At 33.9% G+C, this 17,762-nt stretch overlaps 2 protein-coding genes across 4 annotated transcripts; one reads left to right on the forward strand and one right to left on the reverse strand.

The window, feature by feature from the left end:
• LOC109325676 (ADP-ribosylation factor GTPase-activating protein AGD2-like) lies at nt 988-10,967 on the forward strand. 2 transcript variants are annotated; one of them, XM_019558172.1, is made up of 19 exons: nt 988-1,119; nt 2,029-2,105; nt 2,800-2,900; nt 3,144-3,214; nt 4,047-4,109; nt 4,253-4,297; nt 5,156-5,221; nt 5,936-5,983; nt 6,086-6,181; nt 6,271-6,312; nt 6,591-6,806; nt 6,916-7,047; nt 7,125-7,343; nt 7,554-7,637; nt 7,738-8,010; nt 8,407-8,528; nt 8,640-8,718; nt 9,207-9,649; nt 10,610-10,967. In XM_019558172.1, exons 1-19 carry the CDS (start codon nt 1,069-1,071, stop codon nt 10,722-10,724), a joined length of 2,343 nt encoding a protein of 780 aa, XP_019413717.1. In that variant the 5' UTR covers nt 988-1,068; the 3' UTR covers nt 10,725-10,967. The 2 variants fall into 2 exon arrangements, with proteins under 2 accessions (XP_019413717.1, XP_019413718.1); XM_019558173.1 differs by lacking the exons at nt 988-1,119; nt 2,029-2,105; nt 2,800-2,900 and having other exon boundaries at nt 4,034-4,109.
• Nucleotides 11,745-17,320, reverse strand: LOC109325776. 2 transcript variants are annotated; one of them, XM_019558330.1, is made up of 9 exons: nt 17,083-17,320; nt 16,251-16,933; nt 15,653-15,752; nt 14,909-14,965; nt 14,209-14,326; nt 13,618-13,700; nt 12,449-12,555; nt 12,287-12,405; nt 11,745-12,074 (listed from the first exon to the last, which is right to left on the reverse strand). In XM_019558330.1, the coding sequence occupies exons 2-8, from the start codon at nt 16,634-16,636 to the stop codon at nt 12,321-12,323; spliced, it is 936 nt and encodes a 311-aa protein (XP_019413875.1). In that variant the 5' UTR covers nt 16,637-16,933; nt 17,083-17,320; the 3' UTR covers nt 11,745-12,074; nt 12,287-12,320. The 2 variants fall into 2 exon arrangements, with proteins under 2 accessions (XP_019413875.1, XP_019413876.1); XM_019558331.1 differs by lacking the exon at nt 17,083-17,320 and having other exon boundaries at nt 12,287-12,380; nt 12,494-12,555; nt 16,251-17,050.

The following is a 17,762-nucleotide window of genomic DNA, read 5'->3' on the forward strand; positions in this document are numbered from 1 at the left end:
TTGTATAACAAATGTAACATGTCTTTGACTCAAATTAGTGGGTGGTCTAGATAAGTGATATGAATAATTAGATTGTTAATGCAAAAATGTATTTAAAAAATATATTTTGTAGGATTGTGATTATATTTTTTGGTTTTCTTAATCTCAGGGATTGAAAATAAGAGTTAACAATGTAAGGAAGAATTAAGTTTATTACATTAATTAATTAAATGTTTATTAACAAAACATTGATTTAGTAATGTAAGACTCGTTAAATTTGCAGGATGATTAAAAAGTAAAGAGTTCTATTCTTGGTAACAACACTTTTGGTTGAGGCAATCACGAACCGCAAGAGGAATCAATTATTGCTTATAAAGTGAGGAGATACCATTGATAATACAAAAAATAATAATTAAATGTTTAATTCTTAAATGTAAGAATATTTTATTTAACCTCTTATCCTCAATGTTGAGGTTAGGAAAGACCTTGTATTTTTTCCAAACAACTTGGATTATAAGTTTATAACTATATTATAATAATTATATACTTATTTGAATCTCCGACAATTTTTATTTATTTATTAAAATACCAAAATATGCTAACTCTTTCGAATAAATCAGTAAAAACATTAATTAAGAATAGAATGCTATTGAAATGCATTCAATTTTCTTTTGTCTTGATTGGGATATTCTCTACCTTTCAGTGGTAGACTTATTTTTCTTGGGTTATTCCAATGATTTTATGGGATAATTGGGGTCTAAATATGAATAGTTGTCATCAGTGAAAAAATAAAAATGTATGCATCAACATTTAAAAATAATAATACACAATATATTGATTATATATAAATATAAGTAAAATTCATTTTAACATATCAATGTTTCTTACCGTATTTTCACACTTCCACTTGAGAATGTTCATGAAAAAAAAACATGGTGAGCACGTGCGTGGTATAGGGACAAAATTGTAAAGTTGTAATTTCCATGTGATGCGAATCATGACTATCATCATCACCATGTTGATATGAATGAGATCTAAACATCAAAGTAGTGAGTTTAACCGAACACAAACCACAGAGCAACAACAACAATGGCTTCTTCATTCGTCAAACTCGATGATTCCCCAATGTTCCAGAAGCAGGTTTCATCTTCTCCATTTTTTCCGCAATTTCATTTTCTTCAGATTTCGTTTAATCACACAATATATTATGCTTTACGTTTTCGTTTTTTTGTGATGATAAATACGGTTTTTCCTTTCGCATTCAAATCTTCATATATGCAGCTGCTAAAACAAGTGTTTAAGAGTTTCGATTTGGTTTTGTTTCATGGCGAGACATTAGACAAAGATAGTTAGTTTGTGAATAAGGCTTTAGTTGTTTAGGTCTTCAGGATGGTGGCATTATAGTCTTGTTTGCTTTTATACTTTTGGAATTTTAATTTATCGTCCATTGCAGTTCTCTGGTTCCACTGGAATCAAGGTGTTCTATGTTTTAATTACACATGTCATGTTTTTTCCTGCCTATGTTGTAAACCAATCATGGGACAAAAGCAATATGTTCTGTTTTCTCGTGTTCTGACATGTCTAACAAAGGCTACCTACGACTACGAGTAAGGAAATGAGGATTGGTGCCAGTATGTGGTTTCCAGAATAAATATATGCTGTTGTCACTTTTGTGGGACAAAGTTCTCTTCTTAGATGCTTTATGGTACTCGCCGAATGTCCTTGTTTCTTGAGGTGTCTCTGTCTTGTTGCGCAATACTGTAATGTAATTGACTGCCTTTTCTTTGTAATCGTGTTTTCCTTGTCATGTTTGATCATTGTTTCCTTTTGTTTCCGTAAATTAGGTTCCTTATATATACTTTTGTACTGATCTACTATTCATTTCTTACAACTTTCCATGTTTTCCCAAGAAAAGTATGCGTGTGTGTATTTCCGTGGATTTATATTACCATGATTCTTGGATCTGTAGCTCTTTCGGGAAATTAATAGTTATTTACCAGATGCAGGAAGATCATTCCTCACAATAATTTATTGTTTTCCATGGGGCAGTTATTTTCTCTTGAAGAAACGACTGGCGAGTTAAAGGACCGGTGCCAGAAACTATTTAAAGGGTGTAAGAAGTTTATGTAAGTGTTTGACGGTGTTCCTAATCCTACCTGTAGTTTTTCAATATCCATAAGAAGTTTATGTGAGTGTTTGAGTCAATCCTTTTAATTGTTATACATTGATGTTATGTCCTAAAGTTTGAAGCTATATCTTTATATAGGAATATCTTGAATAGTACTGAGGATAGTAGTATATAGGGTTTCTTTTCTCCTTCGCTGATGGTTGAATGGTTTTGTTTCTTTTGTGAGCCATGTTGACTTCTTGTTTTCTTTTCCTTATTCGTTTTACGGGAATTTCTTATCCAACTGCCAACTGTACCTAATCCTTTATTTCTACTTATATTTTTTCATAGTTTTATGTGATTTTTTAAATTTTAATTTGGTTAATTAAATGCAAAAGTGATGTCAACGCTACCAAACGTGGCCAAGAAGTATAATATGTGAAATGTCTAATTATTAATGTTAGTTGAATTCAACTAAATGAAAAAGAAAGGCAAAAGAGCTAGGTCTTTACTCTCTAATAATAATGATTATTTGGTTTGGTAGTAGTAGTGGAAGATTATTGGGTAATGATTGTTTGGCTAAAATAGAGAGCTTTAAAAGTAGTGGCACGGGTTTTGATTAAACATTTTATCAATTAAATTAGCTCATTAGACTAACTGTCTGAACCACAGCAGGGGTAAGTTATTAAATTATTTGTTCTGTATCTCCTCAGGACAGCTTTGGGCGAAGAATATAATGGGGAAATTTCCTTTGCTGATTCATTAGAAGCATTTGGCGGTGGCCAGGATGACCCTGTTAGTGTATCAATTGGAGGTTGTTGAGATTTATTTTCATATATTCTGTTTACTTCCTCGTATGTACAAAAATAAACCTAAAACCTGTTTCTTTTATACTTGTGAAACAACTATGTATTCATATAGTGTTAAATGTCTCGGTCACTTTGTTGTTTAGTGATATTGTGATAATATATTAAGTGGGATACCTGATATCACGAAGAAGGTACTGACCATTGTTAAGAGTACAGTTTATTTTGCTAACTAATAGTTTTTTTTCCAGGGCCAGTCATATCTAAGTTTATTACCACACTGCGTGAGCTAGCTAGTTTTAAAGAGCTTCTCCGTTCACAGGTGAGACTCAAACCAGATTGCTGCATTTTTTTTCTTGAGTTTCAATAGTGACTGTGAGACTTGCTTACTCTATAGCCTCTTCGCATGTTTTATCTTGAAGGCAAATGTTTTTTTTGTCTGTTTTATTCAACTAGCTAAATCATTTTAAGTAATAATCTATTTCAGTTTGCTAATATCTATATGTGTGTGTATATATATATTGATTTCTCCCTTGCCATCAATTGAATGATATTAAGTTTGGCTGGCTGATAAGTTGATTTAATTTAACGAAGTACCAGTTGCCGATGGGGTTCAAAGATCTTGTAGAGATTGTGTAATTATTCCATAAATTTATTATTCATGTAGAGTAAAACGGCAATTATGTGGCTCATTCACTTTTTCTCCATGTTCCTTTGTAGTGCATCAGTTATGCCATGAAAAAGCTGGCCCAAGTTGATGAAACAAAAAACCAAGTTCAGTAGTCCATTTTGTAAAACTCTAGGAAAATTAAATGGAACTTACACAGTTTCCTCGATTCAAAAAATCCAAAGCAGCATGTTAATAATGACAACCTTTTTACCCAAAGAACAAAGGTTCTGGAGATTCCAACATTGTAAGAAAATTGAACTCTAGTTGAAAATTCCTTCCCTGTTTAAACTTTTCCTTGCATGAATATTAGCTGGCTGCATCAGATCCATTAACTATACTGAAGGAAAAGGAATAAAGAGAAAGAAAAATTATAGAGTAACACTTGCTTACTTAGTTATGCCTGACAATCTAAAAGCCATCATCTCATGTTTTATTGATATGCATTTTTTTGTTTCAATAATTACTTGACAGATTTCTTGTATAGGTAGAGCATGTGTTGATTGACCGGCTGACGGAGTTTATGACTGTTGATTTGCAAGATGCGAAGGTTTTTTTCTTTTTTTGTCTCCAGGGTCAATATTCCCCTTCTATAAGTTATTTGTTGCGTACTTTCTTTAATATATATGCTGCATATGGTTGGCTAAATTTCTTTGACTTTTTTCCCGATTTTCATCCATTCTTGCGTGTCAGGACTCTCGCCGCCGTTTTGACAAAGCTGTGAATTCTTATGATCAGGTATTGAGAAAAGAAAAATTCTATTTTCAAAGTTGACAATGCTTTTCTGACATCATCTGTGTATAAAAATATAATCAATTATTTTGGTCAATCAAATTGGTGTTCACAATTCAATGTTTTAATTGTCCTTGTGATGTTTGTATATTCTTACAGTTAGTTCAGTGCTTGTGTGGTGCACTGTCTAAATGATAATTATTTTCCTTCTTTGTTTCATGCGTATTCTTTATGTGGTATCTATTTTGGGTATTCATCCTATTTATTTTACTCCTTTTCTTTTCCTTGCGGTAATTTAGTTATTCTTCAGCTTTTAGATTCATCAGAAGAATTATACAGATGCTGTTAGTTCTTCCTTCGGTAAACTTGTCTTGTTTGTCATTCATAAGAGTTTTAGCTTTTAAGATACTTGACCAGGGTTTATGCGGGTTCTCATTTTTGCAATTACTTTATAAGCCCTTCTCTGTTTTATTTGTCTTTTGACTGAACTTGCAGTTGCTTATGGTAAATTATACTTTGGTGAAGGCTCTAGCTAACTCCAGTCGAGATAATCCTTGACCTTTGGAGATTAAACGTTTTTTAAAGTACATCAAACTGCTAGTTGTGTATTAAGAGTTCTATGTAGGCATTGTGGTAAGGCTTGCTTAGTTCCACAATGGCTTAAGTTGAGTGCTGATAAAATCATCCATCTTGCATATAAAGGCAGTTCTGTTTTGCTCTTGAATGCAATAATTTGCCTGTGCCCGACTTCAACGTTGTAGATCATCCAATCACCTCATCTTTATTTGGACTGTATTTGAATTCAATTGCTCAATTTTCTATTATTTTGGTTTCTAACATTACTCATGTAACTATCTTCTCCAGTCACGAGAGAAGTTTGTGTCTTTGAAGAAAAATACGCCGGGAGACGTTGTTGCTGAATTAGAAGAGGTTTGCTTCATCAATTTGTCAATGATTAGTAATTTCTAAAAATTGACGCAGAGTTTACATTGATATCTAGTCTAGAATTTGTTTCATACTTTATTGCTTTAATAAAAAAATATGTTAGTGTCTTTTTATTGGTGCATCAAATTGATTATTATTATTATCAATGAATGTTGAAGTGAGTAGTAGCTCATTTCTGGCTGAAGCTTTAGTTCTTTATTTAGGTATGAAAGGTTGATTAAGTTTCACAATTTTTATTCTCTTTACTTTTTCTCCACTTTTTCTTTTTTGTTTGACTCTACCTTGGATAATTCATTTTGCCTTCTTGATGTGTGATTTGAGTTTTGAAGTGTATCACTCATATATCCAAATTTGTGACCAATCAGTATCCTAAAAGGATAAAATGCGCTGTGTAATATCTAAACTAAATGTAAATTTAGTGGACGGTATTATGGGCCCATTATGTATACCTGTATTTCCAGCAAGAGCTATGTTGTTTTTTAGAGCCTACATGCAATAGAGGGTCTACTGTCATGGAGCAAGGCCTTTTAATCTATTTTATTACCTTTTTGATCTTGATTCATGGATGACTTACATATTTGTTCACATTGCCGTCTAATTCATCATGTTCTCATCTATTATTATTGTTAAATAGCATATTCTTTCACGAATATTTGTAATTCAAATTTATAATTATCTCACTATTCTGATCCCTGACAGGATCTACAAAATTCAAAGTCAGCATTTGAAAAAAGTCGCTTCAATCTAGTATGTCTTCTACAATTATGGACCTTTTCTCTGTGTCGTTTGCTGACATCTCCACCATTGTTTTTATTTATGAACCTGGTTATTGGGTTTTAAGGAGTGCAGGTGCACTCTCTCATGAATATTGAAGTGAAAAAGAAGTATGAGTTCTTGGAGTCCGTTAGTGCAATAATGGATGCTCATCTGAGATACTTTAAGTTGGTCTGTTAATTGATTGCTGATCCTTCATTTGTGAACTTGTGGTTTTTATTTCTCCCCCTTTTTTCTTAACAAGTTATCTTATGCTTTAGGGTTATGAGTTACTGAGCCAAATGGAGCCTTATATTCACCAGGTATGTGCGATCTTTCATTTCACACTCATATTTTTTGTGTTCTATGCTTTTGAGTTTTTATTCCTATATGTGATTTGGGGCATGTTTTGATACAAGTTGATATCTCTTGTATCATATCTCAGTGTTTTGATTCTTACTAAGTTTTATTATATATCGATCAATTTTGAAGTAATCTCTTTAATATTTGATTCTGGTGACTAAGACTTTCAATGATTCAAACCTACAACGCTCCATGAAGACTTACACAGTTTTGTATTGTGTTACCATCCTGAGCTTAGGTGCTAACATATGCTCAACAATCTAAAGAAATGGCTAATATCGAGCAAGATAAGCTTGCAAAACGAATCCAGGAATACCGAACCCAGGCCGAGCTGGAAAATATACGAGCTTCTAGCAATACAGAACCCTTGCCAAATGCTGATAGCACCCATGTTGTAGGCTTGAACTCTTACAAAAGTTTTGAAGCAGGGAAGCAGCCTGAAACCAAAGGGGAGGCAAGTAATTGGCCTTTTCTGGTTAAGATGCAAAAGTTCTTCTACATTGGTCCCCCTCCCCCGTTGTCTTCCTTTTGTGGCTTGTAATTTTATTCCCCCTTGATTTTAGGTTCAAACAGTTAAACAAGGCTATCTGTTGAAACGATCATCAAGCTCGCGTGGAGATTGGAAACGGAGGTTCTTTGTACTTGATAACCGAGGGAGTTTATATTATTACAGAGTGAAAGGAGGCAAACCCATGGTATTTATTTTTGTCTTATATTTATTTTGACCTGTCAAGTGGTCTGCTTATGCCTTTTTTTCTAAATCTCTCCCCAGGGCTCTCAGTCATATCATTATACTCGTTCTGGTGAACAAAACAGTGGCATGTTTGGTAGATTTCGTTCAAGGCACAACAGGGCAGCATCGCTAAATGAGGATATTTTGGGTTGCTGTACAGTTGATCTGTGCACATCCACTATAAAGATGGATGCAGAGAATACAGATCTACGACTTTGCTTCCGTATAATTTCGCCCTCAAAGTCATATACACTGCAGGTGATGGGTTGACATATTTCATATATTTGAATGAATCATAAACAAACCTCTATATTAGAGTATGTTTTAAATTATCTTGGTGTGATACTGTGATCAAACATGTTTTCTTATCTTCTAATGAGTTCTCATTGTTTGATAAATTATTTTTATCTTTTCTTGTAGTTATGGTTTACTTTTTTGTTAGCTGATTTGATACATTGGTTATATCAGGCTGAAAATGAAGCTGATAGGATGGACTGGGTAAACAAAATTACTGGAGCCATCGCATCACTTTTTAATTCTCAGTTTCTTCAGGTTATCTATTTAACTATTCAATTTTTTTCAAAGCATAACTTTATGGCATGATGTTCATATAAGATGCCATGTTAACACTGTTCCGTTGTAATTTCTACAGCCTCATTATGGTAGATTACATTTTGAAAATAAAAACTCAGCAGGTGGTGCTTCCTTGACTAGCCAAACAGAGGATAGTAATAGATCTTTGATGGATGACATATATTCCAAGGAAGTGGTTAGTGTCTCTAAGATTTTAAGGGGAATTCCTGGGAATGATAAATGTGCTGAATGCAGTGCTCCTGAACCAGAATGGGCATCTTTAAATCTTGGCATATTGCTGTGCATTGAATGCTCTGGGGTGCATCGAAATCTTGGAGTTCATATCTCAAAGGTGCATGCTTTCATATATAAACGCAAACCATTTATTTTAATGAGTTTACAATCTGGAAATAAGAAAATTTGGTAGCTCGAGTGAAATTTATATTGAAGTTCATCTTTAACATTGAACCATCCAAAATTTAAGATGATAAAGATTTTATTTCTTGATTTTGTTCCTCTGGGATAGCTATATTGCACATAGTGCTAACATATTTTTGCAGACTTTTCTTTCTTGTGTAAAGGGCTTTCACTTTAAGTTCAAGAATCATATTAGTTTTAGGAAATTATATGCACTTTTGTGTCTTTATAATTAAACTGAGGCAATTTGAATAAATAATGTGATTTCTGATTTGGTATTAACAAAGTATTATCATTTCCTAAATGTAAACATTCGATCTTCCAACTGCAGGTGAGATCTATAACATTAGATGTCAAGGTTTGGGAACCTGCTGTTTTAGAGTTGTTTGATAACTTGGGTAATGCTTATTGTAATTCTATTTGGGAGGGCTTGCTTCTACTGAATGATGAAAGGTAAAGTTGTGATTTCGATTACGCAATTGTACACTAATGTGCTATATCTCACGTTTAGTGATCAAGTAGTTGAGCTTGAAATCCATTCCTATTGTAAACAATTATCTACAGAGTAGTTGAATCAAATGCGCCTATGAAACCATGCTCCACAGATGCCTTCCAATACAAAGAAAAGTACATCCAAGCTAAGGTAAGCAGATTAAGTTCAATTTCACATGTAGTACTGTTATTACCACTAATGATTACAAGGCGATAACTAAGGTAGCAACTTCCTAGATACATGAATGATATTTCCGATGTACATGAATGTACTATTACATGAACATGAATTATTGCACTTGATTATACAAGAACCAAGGCATTGGCTCCTTCTATTTGTCAGTAAATTAATTATTTCTATCACCTCACTTACTATCATTTCTCTCTTCTTTCTCATCATTCATGAAATCTAAAATATGTTATGTGTGCTGTATTTTCTGAGAAGGAGGTCTCTGCTTTCTTCACGATTTTTACTGTGATTTAATTATAACTGTAAATTTGTAACTGTGTCCATCTCCACTTTCTTACTTTCTCAGCTTTTATTGCTGTATTTTCTAACAAGGAAACCTCTGCTTTCTTCACAGTTTTTACTGTGGCTAAGTATCATTTTAAATTCAAAATTGTGTTTTTCTTGATCAGTATGTAGAGAAATCACTAATCATCAGAGAAGAGGATATACCCAGGAATCCTTCACTTTCCATAAGGATCTGGCAAGCAGTTCAGGCTATCAATGTAAAAGAAGTGTATCGCCTTATAGTTACATCAAATTCAAATCTGATAAACATGACATACGATGACGTGGTTCACCATGTTGATGGTGAAGATTTGAACTTAGGATCTATAAATGAACATCAGCATGATCCTGAAGCTTGTCTGAGAGTTAAAGATACTAATGAGACCGAGAGGTGTTTCCTTGGCTGGTCATTATTACATCTGGCATGTCATTCTGGCAGTCCACTAATGGTTGAGTTGTTGCTCCAATTTGGTGCTGATGTAAACATGTGTGACTATCATGGAAGGACCCCATTGCACCATTGCATTTCCACTGGGAAGAATCCATTGGCAAAATTTCTATTGAGAAGGTAATACTTATTTTAATTTAGTCTTTTACCTAGTCTTCCGTGTTTGGTATAGTAAGCAAATGAAAACTCTCTATTGAAGTTGTGTTAGAAAGAATTTAGTGGAAAATCTGAACAGCGTTTAAGACAACCTTAGTTATACATCAAACTGTAAGATCCATGCTTATTAAAGGAAGGAAGCCCTTGATATCCCTGAATGGAACTCCAGAAAGCAGCTAGAAATAGAACATCGTCTCATCAAAGACAGAGGCAGTAATCGCCCTTGAAAGATTTAGGCAACTAAATGCCATTAAATGACAGCACACAACTCAAGCACCCTATCTATCATACACGAGTTTTACCTCCTTAATTTGTTCCAACAAAAGTGGGATTCTTATGCCATGGTAAGACTTTTGCAAAGAAAGAGTTGGATATGATGATACCTGAGCATGTCATATGCGCAAAAAAATAATCACTACAGAAATGCTCTTATGTCCATGTACGTGTCAATTGAGGAGACTCGTTACAGATATTATGCGCTGATTCTGAGTACCAGAGCAGCCCATAAAGACAGGAGTTCTGCACTATGCTCTAGTCAAACATAGAAATATGCAGGGTTGCATACATCACACATTAGTATAAAATTTGCACCATATGTGGTACACATTACACTTGTGTCTGCCTAAAGTTTTGACTATGAGCTTTTAAATTTTCCTTGGTTTATTTAGTACCGGAAGCAACAAGGAATATTTCCTAGAAATAATATTATTCATCATTACCTCGAATAATACCACCCCCTGCCGTTTATGAAGTCTCACTGATTGAATAGTCCATCAGTTTCTTTTTCATGTTATATTTTGCATCAATTACATGTTATATATATATGTGCACGTTAGGGAGACATGTATGGTGCTTTTTAACACTAATCTCAGTCTCTCACACACTCTTCCAATAAAAGCATAAACTAACATGCCAAGTTGCCAGGGGCGCTAAGCCGTCAGTTAAAGATGCTGGTGGACTCACTGTACTTGAAAGAGCAATGGAGATGGGAGCAATATCCGACGAAGAGCTATTTATCAAGCTTGCTGAATGCCAGTAAAAATTGAACTGGCATATGTATTGTGTTGAGAATGTTGATGATAAGCTATTGTTTATGAGTTTGTTCTAGGATAGAAAGTTCATTGATTTTAGCATGCATGCCTATTTCACCAAAAGGAAGTCCATTAACTTATATTTTGGTCTGGATTCATACTTTTATCATCTGTTGTTTATAGAGAATGCTTCTATAGTAAAATTATTACAATACTATATAGTCAAAAGAAGATCTCGAGTGGTTTGAGAATTCTAGTGTTTATTCTACCCTGTCAGCCCTTATTACATGATGAATTTTCATGTATAATCCTCCATTTTATGAGTATTGTATGAAACTATAATTTTATTGAATGTTATTCTATAATATATTGTTTTGTGTTAATTTCCATATTATGAGTTAGGTAAATATATCTTGGTACTTATTCGTTCCATATAGTCAGGCATCTACTGAAATGGCTGATAAAATAACAATATATTGCTACTTATTCCCCCAACCTTGTGGCTAAATAATCCTCATCAGGTATTGGAATCTATGCTTTTTAATTTTCTCAATACTTGCCAGACAAGTTATACCTTTTTGCTGGCATAGTTAACAGGCCAGGAAGTCTTGATTGATTTTCATTTAGTCCAATGGTAAAAATCAACATCTAAAGTATATGATTTTAATTATGGTAAAAAGGGTTTCCTTTATTATTTTAAATATGATCTTAATTCATGCCTACACCATAGTATCCCAAAACATATATGCATTCTCAATGTAAGTTTTTTTTAACACTATCAACCAATCACACACTTTCACATTATTTCTTAACAGTAGTATAGGCATGCACCATATTGAGTAGTTTTTCAAAACAATCTTAAAGGTGTCAATTAGAATAACATTTGATATACACATTTATACAACCATTACAAACACATTACACATCTACTGTGAAACATGATCATTTACTCAAATTTGAAATCAGTGGCAAACTAGCATCATCATCATCTATAGTAGTCCTATGGCATGGTAAAAATATCAATACTCTGAAATCAATGAAGGACATTCAGCATAAACCATTGTTACATTAATTGCTTTCGATTTTTATTTTTTTTGGCGAGGAAAATGTTTTTATTTATACAACAGAAGTTCCAAGTTTTCCTTCAGAAAGAAAACCAGGGAGCTGTAAGATCAAAGATGGATTAGAAACTCTTTAAGTCCTGAGATTATGCAGATATCAGTTATACCCTGCTTCTTCAATCACATGTAGAACCAAAACACTTGCAGCTACGACTTCCACGTAAAAATACAAACGTCTCTTACACTGATGCACTTCGATTTGAATACGACATCTGGATGGAATCAGCAATTTTCCGGCTACAATTGGTAATACATAAATCATTTAAATTGAATCAAACTGGATAAATCATTTAAATTGAATCATACATTGGTTTGGTTCAGTTTCCTTACTACATATGGTTTATATTGATTTGCTAATCATGTGCTTGCACACACAAAACCCATTGAAGCATGATTTCAGAACTTCAATAAAGAATGTAAGAAATGAGTCAAGTTGACTAAGAGCTTACCTATGTCTTATTAGGTAAAATACTTGCAAGATCGTCATTTAGGGTAACGGGCAGTGGCGGCATTTGGCTCATAATGCCAGACATCTCTCTCATGCTGCACAAACTTAGTTAGTAAACTTCATAAACTTTATAGATATCAAATCCGAAGATAATTGGAAATGTATATGCATGATATCAAAAGAAAACTTAAATAGAAGATTCACGTACTCATTAAGAATGGTACTAATATTGTGCCTCGAGAGGCAGAAGAGGTCGATGTTATCCTGCAACTGTTGATCAAATAACATGACCGTTATTGAAGGTATAGGGATACATATAATGCAATTACAACATGAGAACGCATAGAAAGAATCTACACAGTAAAAGGGAAAGGAGGATAAGAAATGCTCATAAAATAAAATAAAACAAAATAAAAGGTAAAAAATAGGAATAAAGACATCAATATAGCAAAGCTACCCAATCCCTCAACATATCTGTAATGGACACCCAAGGCCATGCTTTACAACATATGAAAGCCAAATGCCTAATCTTGTCCCAGAGCAGTTGCATATCAGAAGAGATATCCAAAAAATTCAGGAACCACACTCCACCCAAATGCACCAAAATGTAGCAAATATTGTACACTACCGCAACTTTACTTCTACCGGAACAGGGAAGACTAGTCATCAAAAGCATGTTCAGGTGGTTTGAGCACACAATTCTCTTACAGGTCACAGACTAAGATGAAGCGAATGCAGAATCTAGTTAACTACTGATATTGAGAAATCAATGTTACACTCATCAGAATAATCAAAGAGGCAAATTTGGAGATTCATAAAGTTGAAAGCACAACAGTAATTCCATTTATTTTATACAGAGTAATTCCATTCATTAAGAAGTTTATCTAAAGCAACTATACAAAGAGAATTCAATCACTATCATATTGGCATTTCAAAACTTAAATCTTGTGACACGATAGATAACCTTTGAATGCCATTTGCAAATGTCATCAATTATATTTCCAAAAAATTAAACTTTTCCTAAAATGTGATCAATTAATCACAATAAAAAACCTTGGTAGGTGAAATGCTAACAACAACATTCAAGCCTTAATCCCAATAGGTTGGGTCGGCTACATGGTTTGAACGACGTCATACTGCTGTCATAAATCATGTTCATTGACAATATTGATCTCTAAATGTAGGTGAAATGCCACATACAAAGTATTTAAGTACTAAACTAGTTGTTAAAAATGGTTTATGATTTTCTATATTTGCAAAGGGCCTAAAACAATCAGCTGCATCAGAATTTATAAAATAGCACCAAAACAGTATGAAGGTTGAGCTATTCACCTTATAAGTAGATAAGTTAGCAGTTATTTGACTAAAAGCTTGAGCATTTTGCTCCATGAGTTGCTTCACAGGATCACAGACTCCTGATCATACACGAGGAAAAGAGTATTTCGTTAAACCAGGACTTAGGTTCTAGTGAAACTTTGGGGAGGGGGGATGTTCTGATATTAGTTATTCCATTCAAAAGGAATTGGTATTAAATGACTGAGTAAAATTACAAAAGAATAGTAGTCAGTATAAACAAAGGATAAATTCCGGAGTTTGATGGGCATAATTACTACATTTCAGAAATTGAAGTTAAGAGTGTTTAGAATTGTATGAAAATGTTTTTTTGTTTGAAGTTAAAAAAACAATTAGTTATGTTCTAGTTGGATGAGATATCTCTGCTAGCCATGTTTTATGTGAAGAAAACCAAGGGGATGATTTTGTGGCGAAGAAATGCTAACGAAGACAAGGCCTTGAAGACCTGGAATTTTAGTTATAACTGAGCAGCAACAGTAAGAAATAATGGAATTATACACAAGAGAAAATGATGGGAATTTACGTGATCATATGTATAATATAGCAATTTGAAAAAAACTATATACTAACCATCATACAATATCCGTTGACTTTGATCCATATGGTGTGATATGTGAGAATATGTGCCCATGCTTGGTGGGAAAGCTGAAAGCAAATTTGTCTTTGATGCTGACTCCACTGGCTTATCCTGAAGAAGCATGACTTTAGAATACTGGTTCTCCAATCAACATTAGATCCTAAAGTCATTTACTGATTCAATTTATCAAACCAACAAACCCATTTATGGGATGAAACTTTATCATATCTTGTTATTAAAATAACTTGAGTTTTCTTTAAGTAACATAATTATTTATAGTTATTAAGCACTTCTTAACTAATGCCCAAAGGGCACTAGTTACCAAGAGCCAAGGGAGGATCTTTTTGCTTTATCTATAATATATTATGGCATCTTGTCAGCAGTTTCTGCTTTATCTTAGTAGTGTGTACATCTATCCTTCCCAGACCCCACTAAATGGAAGTCTCGTGCACTAGGCCGCCCTTTTCTATTAACTGGACGACTCTTCAACATACACCAAATTATAAGAAACATGTGCACCAACTTTGGTCCCCAAGAGTCAGCTCAATTGGTAGAGCTGCGGGACATTAACTGTGAGCGCCTAGGTTCAAACCCTAGCAACTGCGCTCTCCCCCTTCACCCTTAATAAAGAAGGAATAAACTTTACCTGTAAAAAAAGGAGACATATACAACAGCTTCCTAAATTTCACATACCTTTCTGTTATTGACCTTCTTTCCCATATTGTGTTCCTCTGGTTTCCTTCGCTTTCTCTGCAAATGGGTTTACAGTATTTTAAGATTACATAAACAAACATTAAGGCGTAATATACATAGGTATACAAGTCAAATGCTTCATTCATTATGTTCATGCAGCAGTTAACTTTATTTTTGTGGATTTTAATGCACCACCCAAATAATTTTTCACTTTAAAATGGTAAAAGGGAAAGGAAAGTTAATGTGGTTTAATTGATTAGGCGTCTGCTTCAAACATGAGAACATAACCTTTAAATACAGTCCTAAATTGTGATCTATGATGACAATTGCAACCCCAATATTACAGCTGCAGCCACCACAAGCATATTTTAGCCCAATTACAAGTTCCATCACCTATATTTTCCTTCATTTTTCAACAATCGCCTGAAAAGCTACCATGACCACAACAAAAATCTAAACTCCTGCCTTTAAACCCTTGAGCCGTGTTGCAAGTTGCAACAATGGCATACAAAACTAAGGCATAGAAGGGAGTAAGGAGCAGGAAATGAAACAAGTACATTTTGAATACCTTGTAAAGAGAAAATTCCACTATACATATTCAGCTTCAATTAATTGCAACATACTTAATTGACTTCAATGCAAATTTAATATTTTCTTCTCCACCCTTGTACAACATGGGTGTCATTTATAGCTGGCATAAAAATATGAAGATTGGAGAAAGTGTTGAAAGAAAAAATAGCTTACTGTCATCCACCTACACCTCAAAGCAACATCGCGGACAGTTTTATCAGGCAATAACGCAGCAATTTTGATATACCTCATGATGCTTGGCTCATCAGCATATCTAGTCATGAGACAGAAGAATTGAGAAAACAAGGATAGTCAAACATAAACTATAGGAAGAAGCCAAGACAATATCAACACTATCACATATAAATATATTGTACAACAGCAAAGAGAAAAGCGTAGGACCAATCAAATGTTAGCACTTAACAGAGAAAAACAATGCTTGGTAGCATACTAAGTACAAACTGAAGTTTCAAAGGAATAACACATTTGGAAACAAGAAAGTCGAAAAAATAAAAAATACAGCACATAGTCCACTCATAAAAAAGACAGACATCCTGATTGGCCTTATACTTCATGATTATAACCAGGCCAGGGATATAAATGGCGAACACAATTGTTTCATCCCTAACAAAAAAAATCCAAATTTCCAATAATCTTAAGACTCAAACTCCGGATTCATTTCATGAGGAAGTAAATTGAAAACAAGTACACATGAACGAACGTGACATATACATGCCAAAATGAAAAATAAGGCTAAAGATAAAATACTTACTGGACAAGGCCCTCCTCCAATTTGTACTGTTCTTCAACAGACCACTCAACAGCCAACCCAGCGTCATGCTTGAGCCCCGGTACTGAATCAAGCAGAAGAGAAGAAGAACCAGATGGATTAACAGGTTGACTTATGACAGGATTGCTGTTAATCATAGTCGAATTCCCGGAATATATCATCCCAGAATTAATATTATTCAACCCAAAATAATTGCCCATTGGAACCATCTGTGAGAGGTTACTCATAGTCATAGCACCAGACTGAAAAGATATTGCATGCCTGTTCAAAGCTGAATCTATATCTTCACAGTGAAACCCTGTGTTTGACTCTGAAGCCATCCTTATCCCACTTCCTAGTTGCATCTGAAGATTTTCCCAAATCACCATAACCCACAAGTAGGAGTCCCAAAAACCATTTTTCAAAGAAATAAATAATACCAATTCACCAATTCAGAGTACTCCATCCAATCCAAAAATCAAAATCATTTAGATTCCTCACAAAAGAAAAACAAAACCCACCAGGAACTTCCTCAGTTTAATTATATAAACCCCAGATTACACAACCAAAAATCCCACGATCAGAACCCCGAAAAATCCAAACTTTAGCTCAGAAATTGAGAATCGAGAAAAATAGAGAGCAGCCCAGAAGAAAAAACGAAGCCTGAAGCTGAAGCCCAAAGAAACCTAAATCAGTGCATAGAAAAAGGAGAAAACTTGAGGTTCAGAAGGGTCAATTATGGAGCTGCTAATGAAAACGACAAAAAGCTTTAAAAACATAAAATTGAACGTGTCGAAATAGAAGAGGGAAAGTGGTTAGAGAGAGAAAGTGTTACCTTTTAGCAGCAGCAACAACTTTCCGAGTAAGAGCTAGTTGGTGTTGTGGGTGGTGAATGGTTATGCTTTGTTTTTTCTTTTTTCTTACTTTTTCAATACAATGCTATAACTCGTAGCTTAACACTACCATTTTGTCATTTCCTACTTTTCTGGGTTGTGCTATTCCACTCTCTCTCTCTCTCTCTCTATCTATTCTATTCTATTCTATTCTATTCTGCTTTGTGACACAAACAATACTATAGAAAATCCAATGAAGGAAAAGAAAAGGAAGGAATATTGTGTTGAAGAGAAACTAATTGTTGAAGTAGTTTTATTTAAAAACTATAAATAAGTTAAAAAAATTGAAAAAAATAGAAACCTCCTCATAATATATTCTTTTACCTTGACTAGAAATGTGACTTGGCAAGCATGCTTGTTTAGGAAAATTGGCAAGACTTGGTGATAAATGTAGCATCTTTTGTTTTGGGTAGGGGAACAAAATAATCAGATCCCTATTGGCATCTTTACTATAATAAAGGTTATAGCATCATATTAATCTTTAATCTCTGCAGACCAACCAACCACTCATATCCACATTATTACTCTCTTTTGAGTGAATGAGATTACCTGTTTCAAACGGTGTCTCAAGTCAATTAGAATGTTTTGTTTTATTACTTTTTTACTTTTAAATTTTTTATTT

The sequence above is a fragment of the Lupinus angustifolius genome, chromosome LG13 (genome assembly GCF_001865875.1).
Source record: "Lupinus angustifolius cultivar Tanjil chromosome LG13, LupAngTanjil_v1.0, whole genome shotgun sequence".
In the NCBI taxonomy this organism is placed as follows: domain Eukaryota; kingdom Viridiplantae; phylum Streptophyta; class Magnoliopsida; order Fabales; family Fabaceae; genus Lupinus; species Lupinus angustifolius.